The sequence below is a fragment of the Schistocerca serialis genome, chromosome 9 (genome assembly GCF_023864345.2).
Source record: "Schistocerca serialis cubense isolate TAMUIC-IGC-003099 chromosome 9, iqSchSeri2.2, whole genome shotgun sequence".
Classification (NCBI taxonomy): domain Eukaryota; kingdom Metazoa; phylum Arthropoda; class Insecta; order Orthoptera; family Acrididae; genus Schistocerca; species Schistocerca serialis.
Genome location: NC_064646.1, coordinates 207920579 through 207942894, shown reverse-complemented (window position 1 = coordinate 207942894; position 22316 = coordinate 207920579). Strand labels below are relative to the sequence as shown.

At 39.1% G+C, this 22316-nt stretch overlaps 1 protein-coding gene across 1 annotated transcript in view; it reads left to right on the top strand.

The window, feature by feature from the left end:
* The window catches only part of LOC126419478 (uncharacterized), a 35503-nt gene extending 24623 nt beyond the window's left edge, over nucleotides 1–10880 (top strand). Inside the window, exons 2-3 of the mRNA XM_050086667.1 lie at nucleotides 8854–8987; nucleotides 10824–10880. Of these exons, the coding sequence (XP_049942624.1) occupies nucleotides 8854–8987; nucleotides 10824–10880 (191 nt within the window). The remainder of the gene's footprint in view (nucleotides 1–8853; nucleotides 8988–10823) is intronic.
* Nucleotides 10881–22316: the final 11436 nt, after the last annotated feature.

Here is a 22316-nt window from a genome sequence, read left to right as displayed (position 1 = left end):
TGAGAAGGTATGAGTTAACCCACTGGAATAGTCTATCTTACCTGCTGACATCATATACGTACACAGAGAGATAGCAAACCTTATTTTGATGTATTTATGTGTTAAATGCCACGATGGAACTGAAGTCTCACATGTTCTGTAACGGTAACTTAATTTACATATTACGTATAGAATGAAATGGAGAAAAATATTCACCTGACGATACAATGACCTATTACCGACAGGTTTACTTACTTTTGATAATCAGAGACATAGACTTTCTTTTATTTTTATTTCTGTGCTTTGCCGCCTCTGTATACAGTTCGCACCAGTTGACTCGTCATTTCGTGTTCCTCAGAGTACGGATTTCGCAGCAGTTTTCCAGTGCGTGGCCTTCCTTCCGGTGCCTGGAGGCCAGGTCTTCCTGTACTGCTGGGCAGCGCAGAACGTTGCAGACGAGGTTAGACCGCGCCACATGGCTACCATCAAAATTAAGCACCAGCTAGATTCTTACTATTTGATTACTGTTCAACCGAAGAGGGCACTATATATTTCTTAATGAAATGTAAGATATACAGCAAACGAAGGATCAAATCACTGCACTAAGAATGCATAACTGTTGATGACCTCTCACTCTGATTGGTTCTAATTTCTTTTAACAATGAAGTATCTATACATACTTAACGGTTCACTAGGTTTCACTAAGTGATTCTTCAGTGATCGGAATTTTCTACTTGTTATTTTTTTTCTTCAATTTGATTAAGTTATTGTATTATCTTTACTGTGAATGACACATTATTAAGATACTAATTCAAACAATTACAGCATATTGATAACCTGTATACGACGTAATTTCTATCTAGTCCTGTCTCGTATTTGGTTTTGTAGCCCATTTCTTCGTGCTTTTGAAAATATAAATAAAGGTTTTATAAAATCAGAATGTTTAGCATAAAAGAATGAACTTATTTCTGTCTCTGAATTTATCTCTCTTAATATCTGTTTCTGTTTCTCTCTCGTTATATCTCCCTCTATCTTTTTTTTCGACTTCAATATCTGGGTAAGCTTGATACTGGCCCCCACGGTGCTCTAATCCTGCAGAGTCAAAATCGTGCAGATGGTAGAAGCTCCGGATATGAAAAGTTTGAGATTACAACCAACGGCTGGCAAACAATATATTGGGCGATACGAGGTTTTCCATAAGCAGTGTATGTGACCCACGATTTGGTAGTCTACTTATGCGCCATAATACTAATAACTAACTGCCGTATATATGATGATGACGATGCTCTGAAGACCATTACACAGTCGCCTGAAATGACTTCGCGTTGTCGCTTACCACTATCAACAGTGCATGTTAGTTGGGGATGTTACAACCACACATGTCACAATATTTTTCAGGCATGCCTTTAATGTGTGATGGAAGGGAACGTGGTGCGCAGAAATCCGAAAGAATATATAGGGAATTATTTAGCACCTGCGCTATCCTGAATAAAATAGATTTATCGCCATGCATAAGAACTAGAACCTTTCAAACCTCAGAGAGATGGATTATATTTTCGACAGATAACCGTTCGCTCAGCGGAGTCAATGCACATGGTTTTGCACCCTGTGTGAGAAGATCCGTTTACACGTACACACTAACATGGCCAACTTATCTCGGACGTGAGACATCGCAGAGTCGAGCTTAACTGATGAAGGAGCAATTACATTCCTGTCGCAAAAACTATGTGCAACCAAAAGGTTTACCAGCCAAAGTTCGGTTAGTTGATGGAAATGTACAAAACTGTCCCTCTTGGTTCATAAACTATGGGACTTAACATCTGAAGACATCAGTCCCCTAGAACTTAGAACTACTTAAACCTAAATAACCTAACGACATCACAAACATACATGCCCGAGGCAGGATTCGAACCTGTGACCGTAGCGGTCGCGCGGTTCCACACTGAAGCGCCTAGAGCCGCACGGCCACACCGGTCGGCTAAAACGGTCCCTCTTCTAGCAGGTTTTATTGTTCAATGAACTTTTACTGAGGTTATACACTGAACAGCCAAAGAAACTGGTAGACCTGCCTAATATCGTGTAGGGCCGCAGCGAGCACTCAGAAGTGCCGTAACACGAAGTGGCGTGGACTCGAATAATTCTGAAGTAATACTGGAGGGAATTGACACGATGAATCCTGCAGGGCTGCCCGTAAGTCCGTAAGAGTACGAGGGGTTGGAGATCTCCTCTCAACAGCACGTTGCAAGGCAGCCCAGATTTGCTCAATAACGTTCGTGTCTGGGGAGTTTGGTGGTCAGCAGAAGTGTTTAAACTCAGAACAGTATTCCTCTCTATAGTAATTCAGGATGTGTGTGGTGTCGCATTGTCCTCCTGGAATTGCCGAAGCCCGTCGAAATGCACAAATGGACATGAATGGATGCAGGTGATCAAACGGGATGCTTACTTATTTGTCACCGGTTAGAGTCGTATCTACACGTATCAGGTGTACCATATAACTCCAACTGCACATGCCACACATCATTACAGGGCTTCCACCTTGCTTGAACACTTCCCTGCTGACATACGGGGTCCATGGATTAATGAGGTGGTCTCCATGACCTCACACGTCCATCCGCTCGATACAATTTGAAACGAGACTCGTCCGACAAGGCAACATGTTACCAGCCACCAACAGTCCAACGTCGTGTTGACGGGCCCAGGCATGAAGGGCACAGGAGTGGGCCTTCGGTTCCGAAAATCTTCATGGATAATGTTTTGTTGAATTTTTCACACGCTGATACTTGTTGATGACCCAGCATTGAAATATGCAGCAATTTTCGGAAGGACTGCACTTCTGTCACGTTGAACGATTCTGTTAAGTCGTCGTTAGTCCCGTTCTTGCAGGATCTTTTTCTGGCCGCAGCGATGTCGGAGATTTGATGTTTTACTGGATTCGTGATATTGACGCTATTCTGGTGAAACTGCCGTACGGAAACGTCCCTACTTTATCTCTGTCTTGGAGATGCTGTGTCCCATCGCTCGTGCGTCGACTATAACATCACTTTCAAACTGAACTAAATGTTGATAACCCGGCATTGTAGCAGCAGTAACTGATCTAACAACTGCGCCTGTTATAGGCGTTGCCGACCGCAGCGCAGTATTCTGCTCTTTTACATATCTCTATACCTAAATACGCATGCCTATACCAGTTTCTTTGGCGCTTCAGTTCATCATCATATGCGCTCATACTCTGGCAACTACTGGGAAGTGCGGAACATAGGTTACATCCTATTGTACCGCATATTAGGATTCGGGAAATATGAGTGCGTAATTGCTTCTCTTTGCTGTAATTAGTCTAATCCTACCTTCTCGGATCTCAGGTGGAGATTCATAGGAATGTCTATTATAATTGGTTTCTCAAAAACTGTTAGTAGGCTTTCGGGTGATTACTGACATCTGGTTTGCTGTCTGTTAGTTTCGTTTCCCAGGATTGTAGTGACTTCCTCCCGTGACTGAAACAAACATGCCACCGTTCAACTGACCCTTTTCTGTAACATTCAATATTCGCTGTTAGTTCAGTTTGGTATGGGTCCCTGGCGCTATGGATAATCAGTACGACTGTTTTGTACTCCGTTTCATTTGTGTGAAGTGAGGCTCGTAAATATCCGACCATTAGGTCCTTATCTCAATGTATGCAGATCTGGGCCCTCTACGATCTCTACAGTTTTTACTGTAAAGGTTTCGAACTTCTTGTATGCATCTCCTTGTATATACTTGCTGTGTACAATGTCTGTGCGTTGAATTTGAACGATACTGAAAAGGAAAATGTTTTCAAGAAAACCGTTGGGAAATGTTGCGATGGATTTCGAACTGTAGCTTTAATATGATATACTAGTCCATAATGGTACAATTCAGTGAATGTTGTTTAATTTTAAGATACATTGGTCCTAATTTAATCCGGTATAATAAATGTAAATTAACCAATAAAACATTTTTTCAGCAGAATGAATGCAGACTGTAGCACTAACGTGTGCGTTCGTCAGTGTACTGAAATAGATTGATTCAATGTCCTGTTCGAAAGGATGTTTGTAATGATTCAGTTGAAATCGACACCACCTTTCTAAAAGATGAATGAGTACCCGAAAAATTTGTGTTCCTTATTCATTGTACCGTTCTATGGCTTGATTCACGACCTTCAAGTAATTCAGCCTAGAATCAACTTGTTCCTGTTGTGAAATAGAACAGAAATTTTTTATAACCGGCCAGTGATAATCGTAGGTGAATACCTTGCACATCTGGGAAAGAATGGTGATGTTTCTCCTCCCTTGGTAGTGAAGTAAAACGATTACATCATTGTAACAGTTTCGAGAAACTTCTTTTCTACTTTCTGTAAACACACTGCCTGACAATGAATGTCAAACACCAAGACGGGAAAGAGGAAACGAAACGAAACTTCACGATTGGAGAGTGAATCTGACGTTATTTAAATGACTAAAATTAGAGTCAAATTTACAAAGAACTTGGCAGTATGGGCTCATTTATCAGTATGACGTTGCACAGCCTCTAGCTAGGAAGCACGCAGTGAATGAGTTGTGAAGGGTGTCGTATAGTCGTCGTATTCTCTGCTGGAGAAAGTTGACGCAAAAAATGTTCAAATGTGTGTGAAGCCTTATGGGACTTAACTGCTAAGGTCACCAGTCCCTAAGCTTACACACTACTTAACCTAGATTATCCTAGGGGCAAACACACCCACCCATGCCCGAGGGAGGACTCGAACCTCCGCCGTGACCAGCCGCACAGAAGTTGACGCACAACCATTGTATCGGCTCCTTGATGTTCTTGATACTGGCAGTGGGAGAGATGAGACGTACGAACTGGTCTCATGCGTGTTCTGTCGACGAAACCTCTGGTGATCTTATTGGTGATGAGAGTTCCTTAACATTACAGAGGCCATAGAGACACGTGCTATGTCTTTAGAAGCATTATCCTGCTGAAAATGACTTCCAATACAGTCGCACGAGGGGTAACACATGAGTACGGAGGATGTCCAAGATGTATTGCTGTGAAGTCGGAAGTCCCTCAGTTGCTACCTGCCGTGACTTGTAGTCATACCATGACACCAGAAAAATAATGTGACTTCTCCTTAGGTCGCCGCCATGCTCGCCTACGGTGTTCGTCGTGGAGATTTATTTTTAAATTATAAAATTTTAAATTATAAAAAGTTACATAAATTTAAATTGATTAAACCCGGAAAAAATAAAAATAATAAAACCACGTCAAGCTGGCAGGCAGAGGACCTGCCTTTAATTCCCAGTTGCATCCAGCAGTTTGTTTTTTCAATTGCATTTTTTTCCACTTCGAAACTTGTAAGTACGGGAGGATTAATATTGTAAATAAACCTATAAGGAATAATAACAAATTAGGCAAATAAACCTCTGAAACGATTTGGATTAGTAAGGAATTAAAATTTGAAGCCTCTTTGTGTGAAAACAATTCCGAGAACATTGCTGCGAAGACGAGCTTTAGTCGCACGTTATCGCATAAGTGAGTAAAACTGGGAAATTTTGGGTAAAATTTTCCCGTGCTTGCAAAAAACTGATGATTAACTTAGTTCTCGGGCTATAGAAGAGGTCAATCGCTTAACCGACTATTTAAATGTTTACTTCACTTGCTCTGCATCCGGGAAACAGAATAACTCAGGTCACAAAACATATCTTGAGAACATTTTAAAACCATACTTTACTGATAACCTGTGTTGTCTAATACTGGATTGCTGAGATGGAAAAACTAACACGGTCTCTTGTGATAGCATGTTTACAGTACACGAGGGTTAGACGACTTGTACGGTAGAAGTAATGCTGCCAAAATGTGCACCTGTGTATTAGCCATGTGATGCTTATTTTTATTAGTAACTTAAAAACTTAATTTCGAGGCTTCAGAATAGCAGGAGCCTTCTGGAAACACAGAGGGAATTGCACAACCAATCGAATGGAATACCGACCCACAGAACAATACATTATCAACTTCAAGTATCGATTTTTCAGATGTTATTCTATGCGTCGTATGAATGAAAATTACTTCCTGAAAAATGAGTATATTTAAATGCAAACCAAGTTAGTTTTCTTCCGAATCTTCGGATGGAACGATGTAGCTGCGGGTAGATTCCATTAATTAGATGCGGTTCTAAGCGCTTCAGTACGGAACCGCGCTGCTGCTACGGTCGCAGGTTCCAATCCGGCCTCGGGCTTGTATGTGTGTGATGTCCTTAGGTTAGTTAGGTTTAAGTAGTTCTAAGTTCTAGGGGACTGATGACCACAGATGTTAAGTCCCATAGTGCCCAGAGCCATTTTGAACCATTCATTAGATGTTCTTGGTTCCGCGAGTGTGTCTACTTAGAATGTTTATAAGACAAATACTATCCATTCAGTTTTTCGAAATAAACTGAGGACATGCAACACAGTGCATTAAAGAGACACTGTAAGACCATCGGGTTTAGATTTTTAATTTTGTGTTAATCCATGTGGTTTCAGAAATTTATTTGCCTATATTGTTAATACTTATTATTGATTTACCAATAGTATTAGCCCTCTTGTACCTACCAATATCGAAATGGAAAAATTGCACTAACGGAAATAAATCGCAGCACCAAAAGACTTAACGTAGAGTAATGAAACTCGGGAGCACATTTGCCTAGGTAGCATATTTGAGTGATTGGCATTCCAAGATTACAGGTTAATGTACTCGCAAGAAAATTCAGTGCAAATCTGAAATGCTGGTACATTAATAAACCGGTGTAACCGCCAGAACTTAAGCATGCGGACGTAAATGCATTGTGTTTTACAGCTGCCGGATGTCAGTTTTTTAGATGGAGTCCCATGGCTGTTGCATTTGGTCGGTGAATACAGGGACGGTTAATGCTGTTTGTTGATGACGCTGGATTTGTCGTCCGATAATGTCCCATACGTGTTCGAGTGGAGAGTGATCTGGTGATCGAGCAGGTCACGGCGAAATGTCGACACTCACGTTGAGCGGTATATCGGCGAGCGATATTCTGTTGTCAAATATTCCTTGGAAAGATGTACGTGAACGGGAGCACAGCAGATCGAATCAGCTAACTGACGTACAGATCTCCATTCAGGGTGCGTGGATAACCACGAGAGTGCTCCTACTTTCACAAGAAAAACCACCCCAAACGTTAGGTCCAGTTGTAGATCCATTGTGTCTAGCACGCACGGAGGTAGACTGCAGGCCGTCAACTAGGCTTTTTCTCACCGACACACGGTAATCATTGCCACCAAGGCAGAACGTTCATTCATCAAAAAGCACAACAGACCTCCACCCTGCCCTCCAGTGAGCTGTCTCTTGACACCACTGAAGTCGGCAATGGCGGTGGTTTGGGGTCACTGGAATGCACGCTACAGGGCGCCTGGCTCGGAGCTGTCGTCGGAGTGATCGATTTGTTCATTATGTCATTGTTGCGCCAACTGCTACTCAAATGGCTGCTGCAGGTGCAGTACGATGCGCCAGAGCCAAACGCCGAACACAGTGGGCTTCCCTCTCGGTAGTGCCAAGTGGCCGTCCGGAGTCCGGTCTTCTTGCGACCGTACGTTCTGGTAACAAAAGCTACCAACAGTAACGTATAGTGGCTACTCTCATGACGAATCTTTCTGGAGTATCGCAGACGGAGCACCAGCTCTCTCGCAGCCCTATTACGCGAAATACTTCAAAGGCAGTGATGTGTTGACAATGGCGTCCCTATCGCCTTAAAGGCATTATTGACAAACATCAACTCAATACGTCCAATGTCAAAGATAACTAACGCTAACGACCGTTACAAGGTGTATTTAAAGCAGACCTGATTTTCAATCTGATAATGGCGTTAACAGGGGGATCCTTACGCGACTGCCCCGCAATTTGGAAAAATGTCATCTTTTATGTGTAGAAACACGCCTACAAACAATGGTTTATGTCGCACCACTCCTTCTTGATGTTTCAACTTTATACACCATATCAAAGAAAGAAGATCTAAAGAACGCAGCTGGGAATCGGATACAGTTTCTTCACTCCGCAGCCTGGTGCTTTGATCGCTACGCCAGCGGCGATTTCGTTGAACAGCTCTTACCTTTCGGGTATCGAAGTGGCAGTCGAAGAAGTTTGTTTCCCCAATTTCTAGGAAAATTTGCGGTCCCCACTTTCGTTCACGAAAAAAGCTCGATTTTCAGTTATCTATCGATCCCGTCTGTTCTGATTCGATAGCGCCTAGCTTAGCTTCCTCATAATCTGGGCTTGTTGGACCAAAATGTCTCTAAGAGTCATTTTGGGCTCTCCAAATTGGACATGCCAAAAATGAGCGATGCTGGCTGTCCGTATCTGCCCTTTCGTCTTCCGTCAGAGCGTGAGCATCAGGCCCAAATAGTTCTATAGTGATTCCACAGTCGACGTAAATGGTCGCTCCGTCGCCTTATGTTCCTTATGTTCCACTCTACATTTAGCGTGATTTACGCGCTTTTGTTCAGTAGATGTTCATTGTCTCATCGTGCTCAGTTAGTTTACTAATGTACCTTCGCCAGTGTTACCAGACGGTACAATATCCTCCACAAACAGCAACTAGACCGAATAAATTTGGTCTTTAAATCCAAGGTGAACGTCTATTAACGGCTGAGTCTTGATCCCGATGTGACTTTGACGGGTATCACTTAATGCAGATATAATACGCAGTCGTGTATGGCTCCAGTATCATGTGGTTCACTAGCTTTTCCATGGTTTACAATCAGTCCAGTATGAATCTGATTGCTAATCTGTCGCTCTTTCTAAGTTAATCGACGCAGAACAATCCACAGTGGTAGTGAGACGTCACGTATGGATGTCAACAGGCAGAAGCGGTATGGACGGCAGGGTACAGCTGCTCCTGGGTGGGGTCGAGCGCGGCCTTCAAGCGCGCCCTCCGTCTGCTGCTGTGCCGCGCCCAGAAGCGCCTCGTCCTCACTGCCGGCTACTGCTACCCCATCGACAGGGCCGCCTTCCTCTCGGTCAGTAACACCTTTGCTGGTCCTTAACCTGTGCGCTCTACTATATATGATGTGAAGAACTGCAGGGATCTTCACGTGCCAACCAAAGTTGCTCATACGTTCCTTGCCTGACTGCATCATGGCTGCAACAAAGAGTCACTGCAAAACAAAGGAGAATCCCCTATGATTCTCCGACCATGTGAGTCCCTTAGGTTGGATTTTCCAGATTTGCAGAGAAGAACCAAATGAATTACGTCAAAAGTACTCAAAAAATCCAAAAGAGTTCAGTTGTATCATCAATGGGGACAAGGACAAACACAAGTGAAAATAAATCAAAACATAAGATCGCATTATCTTTTGATTACTTTTGTACATATCCTCACAAAAGATTTTCAAAAAGTCCACCTTCAGCATCAATGCATTTTGCTGCTCTTGCTGACAGCTGCTGTGTTGCTGATCTGAGCTCTTTCCTGCGGTCCTTCATTTCAGCTTACACATATAAAATACAGGTCAGCCCTTTGGGTCCAAACAGTATTCTGATGGAGTATGATCAGGTGATCTCAGTGGCCCAGAAACGACTCAAGGCGCCGGATCCAAAGCCCAAGATATATTCCAGTGAGGTACTGTGTCAGCTGCCATATGGAAGGTGTAGGAACTCCACTGTGCTGAAAGTACACGAAGAGTCGTTTTGTCAAAGAATATCTTCCAAGTAATCTGCTAACACATTCTGAAGGAAATCACGGTAGCCTGCTCCATTAAGAGGGTTATCCAAATAAAACTGGAGCAACGAGTTGGTCATCAATAATACCAGACCACAACTGAAATGTACATTGTAATGGTCAGTAAAGAGATCACTGTGTAACCTAATGTCACTTTGGTTGTATTTGCATGTGAGTGCTGGTGGAGAAGGACGTGTGACTGACGCCCATGATTTTCAAACAGTTGTATGTCGGATAAGAATTAAGGAAAGGGCATGCATTCATTTGATGTTTTTGTCTAACATCACCAACACCATAATCACTAAAAGCAGGTAACTCCCCTCCTGCCTCATTCCTTTTATGTAAGAACTCAGCAGATACTGTGTCTGTACTACTCACAAACTGCTACTACATATGTTATTGGTATATGTAGAGTTAATGGAAGTACGCAAAAATCTTGGAGAAAGACATATATAATGTGAAAACTAATACATAATAATGTCCATCCCACTTCAACCAAATCTAGAACAGTGCTTCTTAGTTCAGAAGTTATTACATGCATATTGTATTTGCTGATTATAAAAATATCATTATCTTCTTGTTATATCACAAGTCATTCTTTGTTGGGCGAATATTTCCATTGTGTTTATGGAGAGCAATAGTCTGTCACTACCAAATTGATATCAAAGATAGAATATTTCTGGCTCATAAACCTGTATTGTGTAACGCACTTTTGTAATAACTTGTCGTAATGAGTATTTATTTGATATCCAACACACTGTGTAAGCACTGCTAATGTATTTGACACATTATTTTGCCAATGATAAAATTGGTTTCATCGTTTTATTACTGTTTCCAAATATATTGTTCTGTCTTGTTACAAAGCTTTCAGGTAGCTTAACTAGGATACAAGGTAGCAATGAGGAAGAGACAGCCATTTCATAGCTGTTTTGGAGTGTTAAAAACGTGGAAAACTTGATGAATTCAGAAATTTCAGCAAGAATTTGTGTTTACAAAAATAACGTTATTACATTTAGGAGTACAGATTCTTGGTGGTGAATACTTACTACTAATGATAAGTCAAGATGGAAAGCGAAATAAAAAGAAATTGGGTTTTATTATAATCCTTTTGTATTGATATTGTTCCATCTGTTTTCAGTTGGTTAATGCATCATACTCCTACTACGCTCTGCTCGGCCAAATGAACAGACATTAGGACCTGTACTGCTCACTGCCTGCAGTCTGAAGTAAAGTCCAACAACTCTTTCAACATCTGTGCTTTACAGTTTAATTCTCCGAGTGCACTTTGTTGTAGTTGTAAATCATTCTTTTTCTGGTAAAGGACTATTACAACAGTTGTTGCAACTGCTTTTGGAAAACAGAAACGCTTGTAAGAGCACATGGCCAATTTCAGAATCGCCAGCAACGAAGTTACATACTAGCTTTTATAAACCATTTTAATTAATTCCATCTAGTTGCTATACAATGAAATGACAAAAGAGAGATTTACAAGATTTAAAGTTACTTCTTCACATTTTCCTTTCTGATTAAAAGAGGTTGCTGTCTACAGCATTAGTAATGTTATCATTTGTACAGACATTTTCAATCTAGTAACATAATTTGTTTTATTCTAAACCTTACTTGAATAAAAAATTCCTTCAGAATTTGATGTTAAAATGTAAAATGTGAATTAAATTCCTATTTTCAGCAATGTTGTCTTAGTTAATTTCATCCAAATTACATTCTTCAAAGATAATTCCATTTTTCAATGTTTTGCAACAAATAGCATAAGACTCTTGTCGAATATGAAATTTATCACAATAAAGGATCTAAAGCTACACTGGAAATTGTTTTGTAGATTGGAGAGAGGAAAGAAGACTATAATACATACACTGTCAGAAAGAAACAATGGTGCTCCTGTTTATGTTACATTAAAATATTACCCAGTATTTGTTATTGTCTTTTTGAATAAAACTGTAGTCCTAGAAAAGTATCATACAACAGTTTACCATATGAATTTTTGGTTGAGAGACCACTATTCATTATTCTGTTCTTACAAAACACAGTACTGGTTACTGCCAGTAAAATGTTTTCATTGTTGAAATAAAGATTGTAGCTTTCCATAAAAATCTTGTGTAATTCTGATAATATCTTCATTCAAGCACATCCAGAATATATATTGTAATACATCTCAAACATTGTTTTCCTTTGTATATGAACAAACTTCTATTTCAACATGTTTATTTATCTTCTATGAAGGTATAAGAAAACATAAAGGTGTTACAAACATAATGTTATTTTCTTGGTACAATATTTATTACATTTAAACAAATGATTACCTTTTTCATCCCTAAGGGAATGTTAAGTTATGATGCATTTGATTTGTTTTCATAAAATGCCCAAATTAAAAAGTTTTCAAAATTTTCTTTGCAGCGAAAGATATGAATACACACGTTGCTCACTGGTTAAATTTGTGGGATTTCAGCAGAGCTACATTTTTTCCTAATGCTATGCTATTGAATTTTACTATGCTTATTGGTCAATGTAACATTACTAAAAATGTTACATTTTCTAATATAAACAACAGATACTACACTTAAATCTCTAGTTTCCACTGCAAGAATTTCGTTCACTAAATGTTAACTGAAATAGGTAAGTAAGATAATTTGCTACTTCTCTTTTCATATCAAAGGAATTTATAATTGACTTCAATGCACTTATACTTATTTATTTTCATATATTTTACTGATGAAATTTCCCAGGATTAGCAAACCACTACCTTAGTGTACCTTCAAATGATAATCACTGCCATCGAGTGCTTTGGTCTCTCTGTAGTATGTCTGACAGTTTGCAACCAGCCAACTATTTGAAAAGATGCACATAACTTGGTAGTTTCATGAATGACTTAGATCTCATTTATTAATATGGCTTCCAAGCATGTTATCTCTTAATTCTTCAGAAATCAGTAATACCATTAAAATGTATACTTGCTTTTATCCAACACTGGCATCAATTGTATTTAGGACACATTATGGTGCACCAGGACAAACCAACTCTCTTGTAACCTCTGATTAAATTAACAGTAATATTTATTGATCCCCTTCAAATATATTATACACTATTATACAGAGTCACTTTTTCATTAATTTCTATTATGTGACATTGGATGATAAAATAGATGACTGTCTTCAATAATTATTGTCTCTCAAATCTTGAGACTAATATCATTAATTTTTTAATTCATTTGTGTTCTGTTTGTGTGTAGAATGTGAAAAAAATTATATTTCTAGCGAAAATTAAATGACATTGCAGTTTTTGCAGAGATGTCGTGTTAACATCAAGACATAACTACAGTGTAAAGAAAACAGGATGAGGATAACACAGCACAAATCTCCACTACTAAAACTAACATAAAAACGTCTTTGCAGACAAAGTAAGCTCTAAATACAGGAAAAAAAGGCGAAACTAATAGTTAACCAGAACAAGTAGACAACAAATGTCCTTAGGAACTATATCTAGACATAGCATATATAAAAAATAAATATAAAAACAATCATTTATACAGTAACACAAAAGACAAAGAATCAAGAAGCAACATTTCATAATGTGAAATGATAACACTGCCCCTCATGTGGACTGGAAGTAATTTGGAAATAGAATACAATGAACAAGTACGAATTCTGTAATTCAAACTTTGTACAGTTTTCAACAAAGTCACAGTTGACTCCGCTAAAACTAAAGGGAAAATGAAGACCATAAGAATGAAGAAGTACTTAGAAGATTTTGTGCCTTTGCTAGAGTATTATTTTATCGAAAGAGCCCATGGACCTAAAGGAAAAGCCATAAATGATCACATAAAAATAAGCATTCATGTAATAACATTAAATGGGAATAAAAGAGTAACAATGTAGCAAGAGCCATAACAAGCTGTTTCATGTTTTGACTGTCCTTCCTAACTGCCAATAACTACACTAATTTTCAGAAATTAAAAAGAAATACTTATATTCAGATTAGGATTTCCAGATTTGTGTGTGAACACACACACACACACACACACACACACACACACATATATATATATATATATATATATATATATATATATATATATATATATATATACAGGAATGCATGCACACATGCATGACCACAACAAGTACATTTTCATGCACTCCCAATCTGTTCTTTTGGGAATGTTTCAAACAAATGACTATTAACTAATATAAATAAAACATGTTATTATCTTTAATTCAACTTGCCCATAAAATATGATCTCCGCTAAATCTAAAGCAACAGGACATAAAAAGGAAGAAATCATTACTCAGCCACACACTTCAGCAATAATTTAGAAAAATTATTTTTGAGCTGATTGCATTATGTATCATTTACTACGCCTCAAGAGCTAATTCGAAAATACCTGTGACAGAAAATTGCTTTACAAAAGCCATTGTAATCACCAATACAATCACAGTCAATTAACCATAAAAAACCAATGGCTTCCTACAGTAACACAGACTGAGTAAAATAAGAAGACAGGACAAAATTACATTACTATTTAATAATGGCTGATACAATACCTTAATACTCTTAGCATATACAGCAGTCAAAGCAGTGGTGGTTTAACTTCTGGCATTTTACACACATCCGAGGAAGGTTTCTACTTTATTTTTGGTATTCGGCAAAAGTGAAGTAAGCTCCTTTTTCATTCGATGCGTCATATTGCACATGTGTTTGTTGGATATTTATCAAACAGGGTTATGCGGTAGTTTATATGTTTGACGCCACTGCGGTTCTGCGTAGAAGCAATGTGATCTGTGGTTGTCAGTAGTACTGTTGCCGCAGTAGGCGTTGTAAGACAATCTGGTGAGAGAGTCAGGTGTTGCCTATATTAGTGAGCAAATGGAAATAGCTTGGAGAACACAGGGAGAATACTGCAGATGATGATGAATTGTGAAATACGATTTTGTAAAGATTAACTGAACAAGTGAAGATTTTTTTGAGGCCAAAGGTTGCTACATTGCCTGGTTACGCATATTCGTGATCTGTTTAGAAAAAAAAACCTTTCAGTTTAATTTTTTTCTTTTAAATTTTTCTATTTTTCTGGAGCACCGAACGTAGGATGAAATCTTCTTGTAGGAATTAGAAACACCCATTGAGTTGCTAAAGTGAATGTTTATTTAAAACCCCTTTACCATGGTTTCAACATCTATAAAAAGGTCTTCTTCAAAGGTAAAAGTGACATTTGGCTACATGTTGACGCAGAGGTACGTTAAAATACAGTCTAAAGGCGTCAGTCCCATTTAAAATCTCAGCTCTATAACAGTTAAAACATGCATAGCGTGGTTGTTGTCAACTGGTATTACCTCACCAATGGAAAGCTGGTGCGCTAGATATATTTTAAAGTAACTATGACACAACATGTAACCCACTTGTCACTATTTCCTTCCGAAGAAGATATTTTTATAAACGTTGAAACCATGGTGAAGAGGTTTAAAGAAACATTCATTTTGGAACTTTTTGGCTGTATATTATTTGTACAAGAATTTTTTTCCTTCTTGGTTTGGGTTATATGATTTCATTGTTCAGAGGAAAATAAGAAATCTTTTCTGTTTACATATTGCACTCCTTTACCAATTAAGTAGTTTATCACTTGGCAAAGTCAAATATGTTATAAAAAGTGAATTTTATAAAGTTGATAATAACACTCAGAGTGTGAGTTTAATTTTTGCAGTGTAGTTTTGTAAGGGTCAACTGCCTTTCACTCATTTAGCAAGTTCAGAATCCGCTACCATCTCTCATGAAGAAGAATGTTAAAACTCAGACATGATAGAATAGTAGCAAGTCCTTGCACTGCACTTGCGCTAGGCTTTCCTATTATGCTTAGGCTAGCTTGCTGCTACGCTGCTTATTTTATGTTCATCACTTCGAGCACCACCCAGTTTCTGTTGTCACAGGTAAGCCACACAAATTTGTTGGGCCCTATTATAGTACAGATGGAACGTAATAGGAGCATTGAGATGTAGGTGCTGTTTTTCCAAATTCATTATCATGCCAGTCTAAGCAAATTTCAGTCCAGATTTAATTTCTATTGCAGACAGTTTTGTTTTCACAGTGCAGTGCTACAGTTGCTTGCACATTATTCTGTATTTGGAATTTTGTTCAGCTGGACTGTATATATAAATTTACAGAGTATTTTTATAGAAGCATTCCGGTGATTTATTATTTAAAAATTTAATTGGTACTATTATGTAGCATTTCCTTTCTGTTAGCTTGTGTGTTGGAACTGAAAGCCACATATTGTGATGTGTGACAGTGTGGTACTGCATTGTTATTGTTGTTGTTGTTGTTGTTGTTGTTGTTCTTGTCTTCAGCCCAAAGACTGATTTGATACAACTTTCCATGCTACTCTATCCTGGACAGGCTTCTTCACCTCCTAGTAACTACAGCAGTCTTCATCGTTCTGACTCTGCTTACTGTATTCATCTCCTGGTCTCCCTCTACGATCTTTACCCTCCACGCGTCCCTACAATAGTTTGATGACTCACACGTGTCCTACAAACGGATCAAGTTGTGTCACAAATTCCTCTTCTCCCTAATTCTGTTCAGTACCTCCTCTTTCGTTATGTGATCTACCCATCTAATCTTCAGCATTCCTCTTCTCTTATTGTATAAACTGTTTATCATACATGTTTCACTTCCATACATCGCTACACTCTTTACACATACTTTCAAATAAGGCTTACTCACACTTAAATCTATATTCGATGTTAGCAAATATCTCTTCTCCAGAAACGCTTTTCTTGGCATCGCCAGTCTACATTTTGTATCCCCTCTAGTTCAACCGTCATAAGCTATTTTGCTGCCCAAATAGCAAAACTCATCTACTACTTTTCGTGTCTCATTTCCTAATCTGACTCCCTCAGCATCGCCTGATTTAGTTCGACTACATTCCATTATCATTGTTTTGCTTTTGCTGATGTTTATCGCAGAGCCTTCTTTTAAGACACTGCCCATTCCGTTCAACTGCTCTTCCAAGTCTCTGAAAGAATTACAGTGCAAAGGTTTTTATTTCTTCTTCATGGATTTTAATTCCTACTCCCAATTTTTCTTTTGTTTTCTTTATTGCTTGCTCAATATACAGACTGAATAACATCAGGAATATTCTATGATCCTGCTCCCCTTTCATGCCCCGCGACTGTACCAGTTGTAAACATCCTTTCGTTCCCTGTATTTTATCCCGGCCATCTTCGGAATTTGAAAGATGGTTTTCCAGTCAACATTACGGAAAGACTTTCTCTAAGTCTACGAATGCAGAAAACATATGTCTGCCTTATCTTCACCTACCAAGATAAGACATAGGGTCAGTGTTGCTACGCGTTATCTACATTTCTACGGAATCCAGACTGATCTTCTCCGAGGTCAGCTTCTAACAGTTTTGCCATTCATCTTTAAGGAATTCTTGTTATTATTTTGCAACCGTGGCGTATTAACTGACAGTTCGATAATTTTCACTCATGTCAACACTTGCTTACTTTTCGACTGTAATTCTTATTGAGGTCTCAGGGTATTTCGCCTGCCTCATACATCTTGCTCACCAAATGGAAGAGTTTGGTCATGGCTGGTTCTCCCAAGGCTCTCAGTAGTTCTAACGGGGCTTTGTTACGACTTAGGTCTTTCAGTGTTGTATAAAATTCTTCATCCACTATCATAACTCCCATTCCAATCACACCTACATCTTCTTCCATTTCCATAATATTGCCCTCACGTGCATCGTCCTTGTATAGACACTTTATATACTCCTTCCACCTTTCTGGTTTCCCATCTTTGCTAATACCGGTTTTCCGTGTGAGCTGTTGATATCCATGCTAGTGGTTCTCTTTTCACCAAAAGCCTCTTTAATTTTCCTGTAGGCGGTATTCCATTTCCCCCAATGAAATATACAACTAAATCCTGTGCCGGCCGCGGTGGCCGAGCGGTTCTAGGCGCTTCAGTCCGGAACCGCGCGACTGCTACGGTCGCAGTTTGAATCCTGCCTCGGGCATGGGTATGTGTGATGTCTTTAGGTTGGTTGGGTTTAAGTAGTTCTAAGTTCTAGGTGACTGATAACCTCAGATGTCAAGTCCCATAGTGCTCAGAGCTATTTGAACCAACTAAATCCTTAGATTTGACCTCTAGCCATTCGTGCTTGGTCATTTTGCACTTCCTGTCGATCTCGTTCTGGATATGTTTATTTTCCTTTTCGAATGCTTCAGTTACTGCATTTTTATATTTTCTCCTTCCATCAATTAAATTTAGTATCTTTTGTGTTTCCAAGGATTTCTACTATCCCTCGTCTTTATTACGTACTTGATCCTCTGCTGCCGTCACTATTTTATCTCTCAAAGGTAACCATTCTTCTTCTACTCTATTCCTTTCCCCGTTGTTGTCAATCGTTCCTTAATGCCCCCTTTGAAACTCTCTACAGCTTGTGGTTCTTTCAGTTTATCCAAGTCCCATCACCTAAAATTTCCACCTTTTTGCAGTTTCTTCAAGTTTCATCTACAGCTCATTATCAATGAATTTCAGTCAGAGTCCTTGTCTGCCCCTGGAAACGTCTTACAATTTAAAACCTGGTTCCTAAATCTATGTTTACCGTTATATAATCAGTCAGAAACCTTTCGCTGTCACCAGGTCTCTTTCACGTGTACAACCTTCTTTCATCATTCTTAAAACAAATGTTAGCTATCATTAAGTTATACTCTGTGCCAAATTCCTCTTTCATTCCTTACTCCTAGTCCATATGCACCTACTGCTTTCTTCTCTTCCTTTCCCTACTATCGAACCCCAGTGCCCCATGACTATAAAATTTTCGTCTCCCGTAACTATCTGAATAATTTCTTTCATCTCATCGCACAATTCTTCAATCTCTGAAATATCTACGGAGCTAGTTAGCATATACTCTTGTATACTGTAGTCTATCTTGCCTACAATAATGCGTTTACTGTGCTGTAGGTAGTAGCTTATCTGCATTCCAATTTTTTATTCAGTATTAAACCTAGCGCTGAATTACTGATATTTGATAATCCTGTATTCACCTGACTAGGTGACTTGTTCCTCTTGTCATCGAACTTCATTAATTATCACTGTATTTAAGTTTAACTTATCCACTTCCCTTTTCAGATTTTCTAAGCTACCTGCCACATTAAGGGATCTGACATTCCACGCTCCAATCTGTGGAACGCCTGTTTTGTTTCTCTTGATAATGACGTGAGTAGTCTCCACCTGGAAATCCGAGTGGGGGACTGTATTACCTTCGCAATATTTACCGAAGAGGATGCCATCTTCATTTAACCATACAGTAAAGCTGCATGCCCTTGGGATAAAATACGGCTGTAGTTTCCCCTTTCTTTCAGTTGTTCGCAGTACCAGTACAGTTGATGTTACAAGGCCATTTCAGTCAATCACCCAGACTGTTGCCCCTACAACTACTGAAAAGTCTGCTGCCCTCTTCAGGAACCACACGTTTGCCTGGCCTCTCAACACATACCCCTCCGTTGTGCTTTAACCTAGTGCGTTACACAACATTAAATTACAGAAGACTGCTTATTTAGTTTATAGGTTGGCTTTTTAAAATAAGTTGTTGAAGTTAATTTACGCACAGCTATACTGTTTCAGTTTTGGTGACTCATCTTATTAAAAGAAAGGTCAGCGTTGGCCGTAATATTGATGTTCTATTGATGGCAGAATCGATTTTCGATCACATAGTGACCATCTTCAGTGCTGTTATGTACAAATTAAACTCAGACACTGGTATCAAGTTATCAATAACCAAAACTGAGAAGCGATCACTGAAGTTATTGTGATCGTTTCTCAGTTTCGGTTATTGATAACTTGATACCAGTGACTGAGTTTAATTTGTACATATCCGCACTGAAGATGATCAGTATGTGATCGAAAATCGATTCTGCCATCAATAAAACATCAATATTACGGTCAATGCTGACCTTTCTTTTAATTTAACATATATGGTCGTTGTGCACACAGCACTCCATGGAGTCGCCAATCGACTCATTTTACCGTATAGCGTTTCTGTAAATACACCATTTGTATTGTTCAGGATGACAGCATAGACAAACGCGAGAATACAGAAAAGCAGTAAAGTCCAGTGAAGGTTCGGCTCACAAGATTAAGCACAAAAAATTCCACCTGTCAGGAAGAACGCAGCGAGAGAATACAGCTCATGTGAAGTGAGAAAAGAGAGTTAATTGTGTCAGTGTAACAATCAGCATTAATATCTGGAAATTTAGTACGGGTGTTTGAACCTCACCGTTAGGCTACTTTATCTACTACTTGACCCTTGAAACCAATACAGTGACGCTAAAAGCCTATAACGTAATACTTTCTGGTCATTTTCATTTACAGTAATAATCACTTACTTGCTATACATGACATCTGAAGTTTTCCGAAGGTCAAACATTTCCGAGTACATAATAATACTTGCTCTCTCTTTATTGCACAGGAAAGCGGGAAAGATGTGTATTATTGCATTTTCACTACAATGACAGAAATCCACTTCTTTATGAACTCCGTTTATTACACAGTTTTACAGTTGTGTTTTGAGAGAGTAGAGCTATTAACTTTAACTACATAAATTGTTTAAACAACCAGCTAGTATCGTTCCACTAGTGAAACACTGGGAATTATTTCTCTTACAATAGAAAGTGTCATACCACATTGATGTACGCTTCCTGAGAAGGAAAAATACTCCATTCCCGCGGCTTTTTAAGGCTTATATCTTGATGTGTATTCTAACGCAACTGCAAAAACGTCATCCAGCTTCAATTTGACCACACGTCGTGAAGAAAGTGTACTTTATAATTTTAATTCTTACTGCACTGTCTCCACACAGCAGTACTCCACAACAAAAGACACATTACACTTTCAGTTTACGTCACACGATCTTCACACACAAAACAAAACATTACATTTTACAGCAAAAATTTCACTATTACTTTCTTGACATATTTTCTTCTCAGGGAGTGTTATATTACATCACATAAAATTAACCTCAGCTGTACTACATTATATTGCTCCAAAGCCAACCTGTAAGTCTTCATTTATCCAGTTACATTCAACTGTCTTGCCAACTGAATATGAGAGAACTACTAAAAAATTCACAAAAAAATTTTCTCTTCACAAAAACTCTCTCCCTCGCGTTACAAATAGATTATACCAATAATTTGAGAAAACTGTCATTTTCCCAAATACAGATTTACAAAACACGTTATCTAAAGTTAACATAATTATGTATAGTATACACCTCTTTGGAATGGAGTGTTATTTCGTGTTGTTACTCAAGGTGCGCGCTACCTTGTAGCCGCGGGTAGAAGCAAACAAATTCTCAGTTGCATAGCTCAAGTAAGGGATGTAGCAGGCATCATGTTATTAGTACCTCTGTCACTCGCGCTCACACATACCTGAAGATTAGCCTACATTTTTTCCGGCCGCTGATGGCGCGGGCATTCTTTCACACGTCCTAATGTGACGTCATCTCTTGATACCGTACACCATACACAAAGAACAACGGAATTAAAATGAAAACTAACAGTCTCCTAATCTGCTCCTTTGATACTCTCGTGTCGACACCTCTTGTCCACAAAATTACTTATATACCTATACAACGAACTAGAACTAATAGTATTTGAATGACATATGTTTGCGTATTGAGGCAGATGCCAACACTAATGGCTTTCCTAAAAGCTTAAAATGAACGCTCAGGTAACAGAGAAAGGTGCCATTATCTACAGTGAAACGTGCATGACTACACAATATGAAAAAACCGCAGAAAAGGTTGATCGAAGAGTTTGACATGTCGTCTAAAGAAAGGAAGTTGAAAATGATTCCCACCAGAGCCGTTGAGGGAAGGGGTATATGAAAAACTCCTGGTAGAAGAAGGAACAGAATGGCACGACATGTCTCAAGATATTACGGAATGTGTTCAGTGATAAGAAAGGAAGTAGTAGAGAATAAAAAATGACGGTGAGAATGGAAACGGGAACACATCCGACAAAGAACTGAAGACGTCAAGTATAAGTACTGCTCCGAAAGAAGAGGTTAGCACAGGAGCAGAAGTGGTGGCTGACCGCCTCAAACCAGCCATTGTTAGCTGCCCCAAGTGGAAGACATGCTTTGTTGTTCTCCACATTTTTGGTATATTTTGTGAATTTTACTGAAGCTATAGCGTTCATCTTTGCCATTGTAGTGTAAGAGGTCCCACAAAACCAGTTAAGTGCAAAATCGACGCAGTTAGCAAGTTAAATTAGTTGCATTTACGCACAAACTGTGACTTCAGGTATTCCTTTTGTGTTCGAGTAAAATCAGGTGAGTCAGGTTAATTCCTCTCGTAAACTTCGGTATTACAACATAACAACAAAATGTAGATGTGCTTTTCGTGTTGATTGCAGTGGAAGTCCCACATGTCTCGTGCAACAAACAGTGCACTAAGTGGTGTAAAGAAAAGAAATTTGTACTGTAGCATCAATTGTGATCAACACAGGTGATGCGAGGGATAGCGGCGCGGTCTGAGGCGCCTTGTCACGATTCGCACGGCTCCCCCCGTCGGAGGTTCGAATCTTCCCTCGGGCATGGGAGTGTGTGTTGTCCTTAGCGCAAG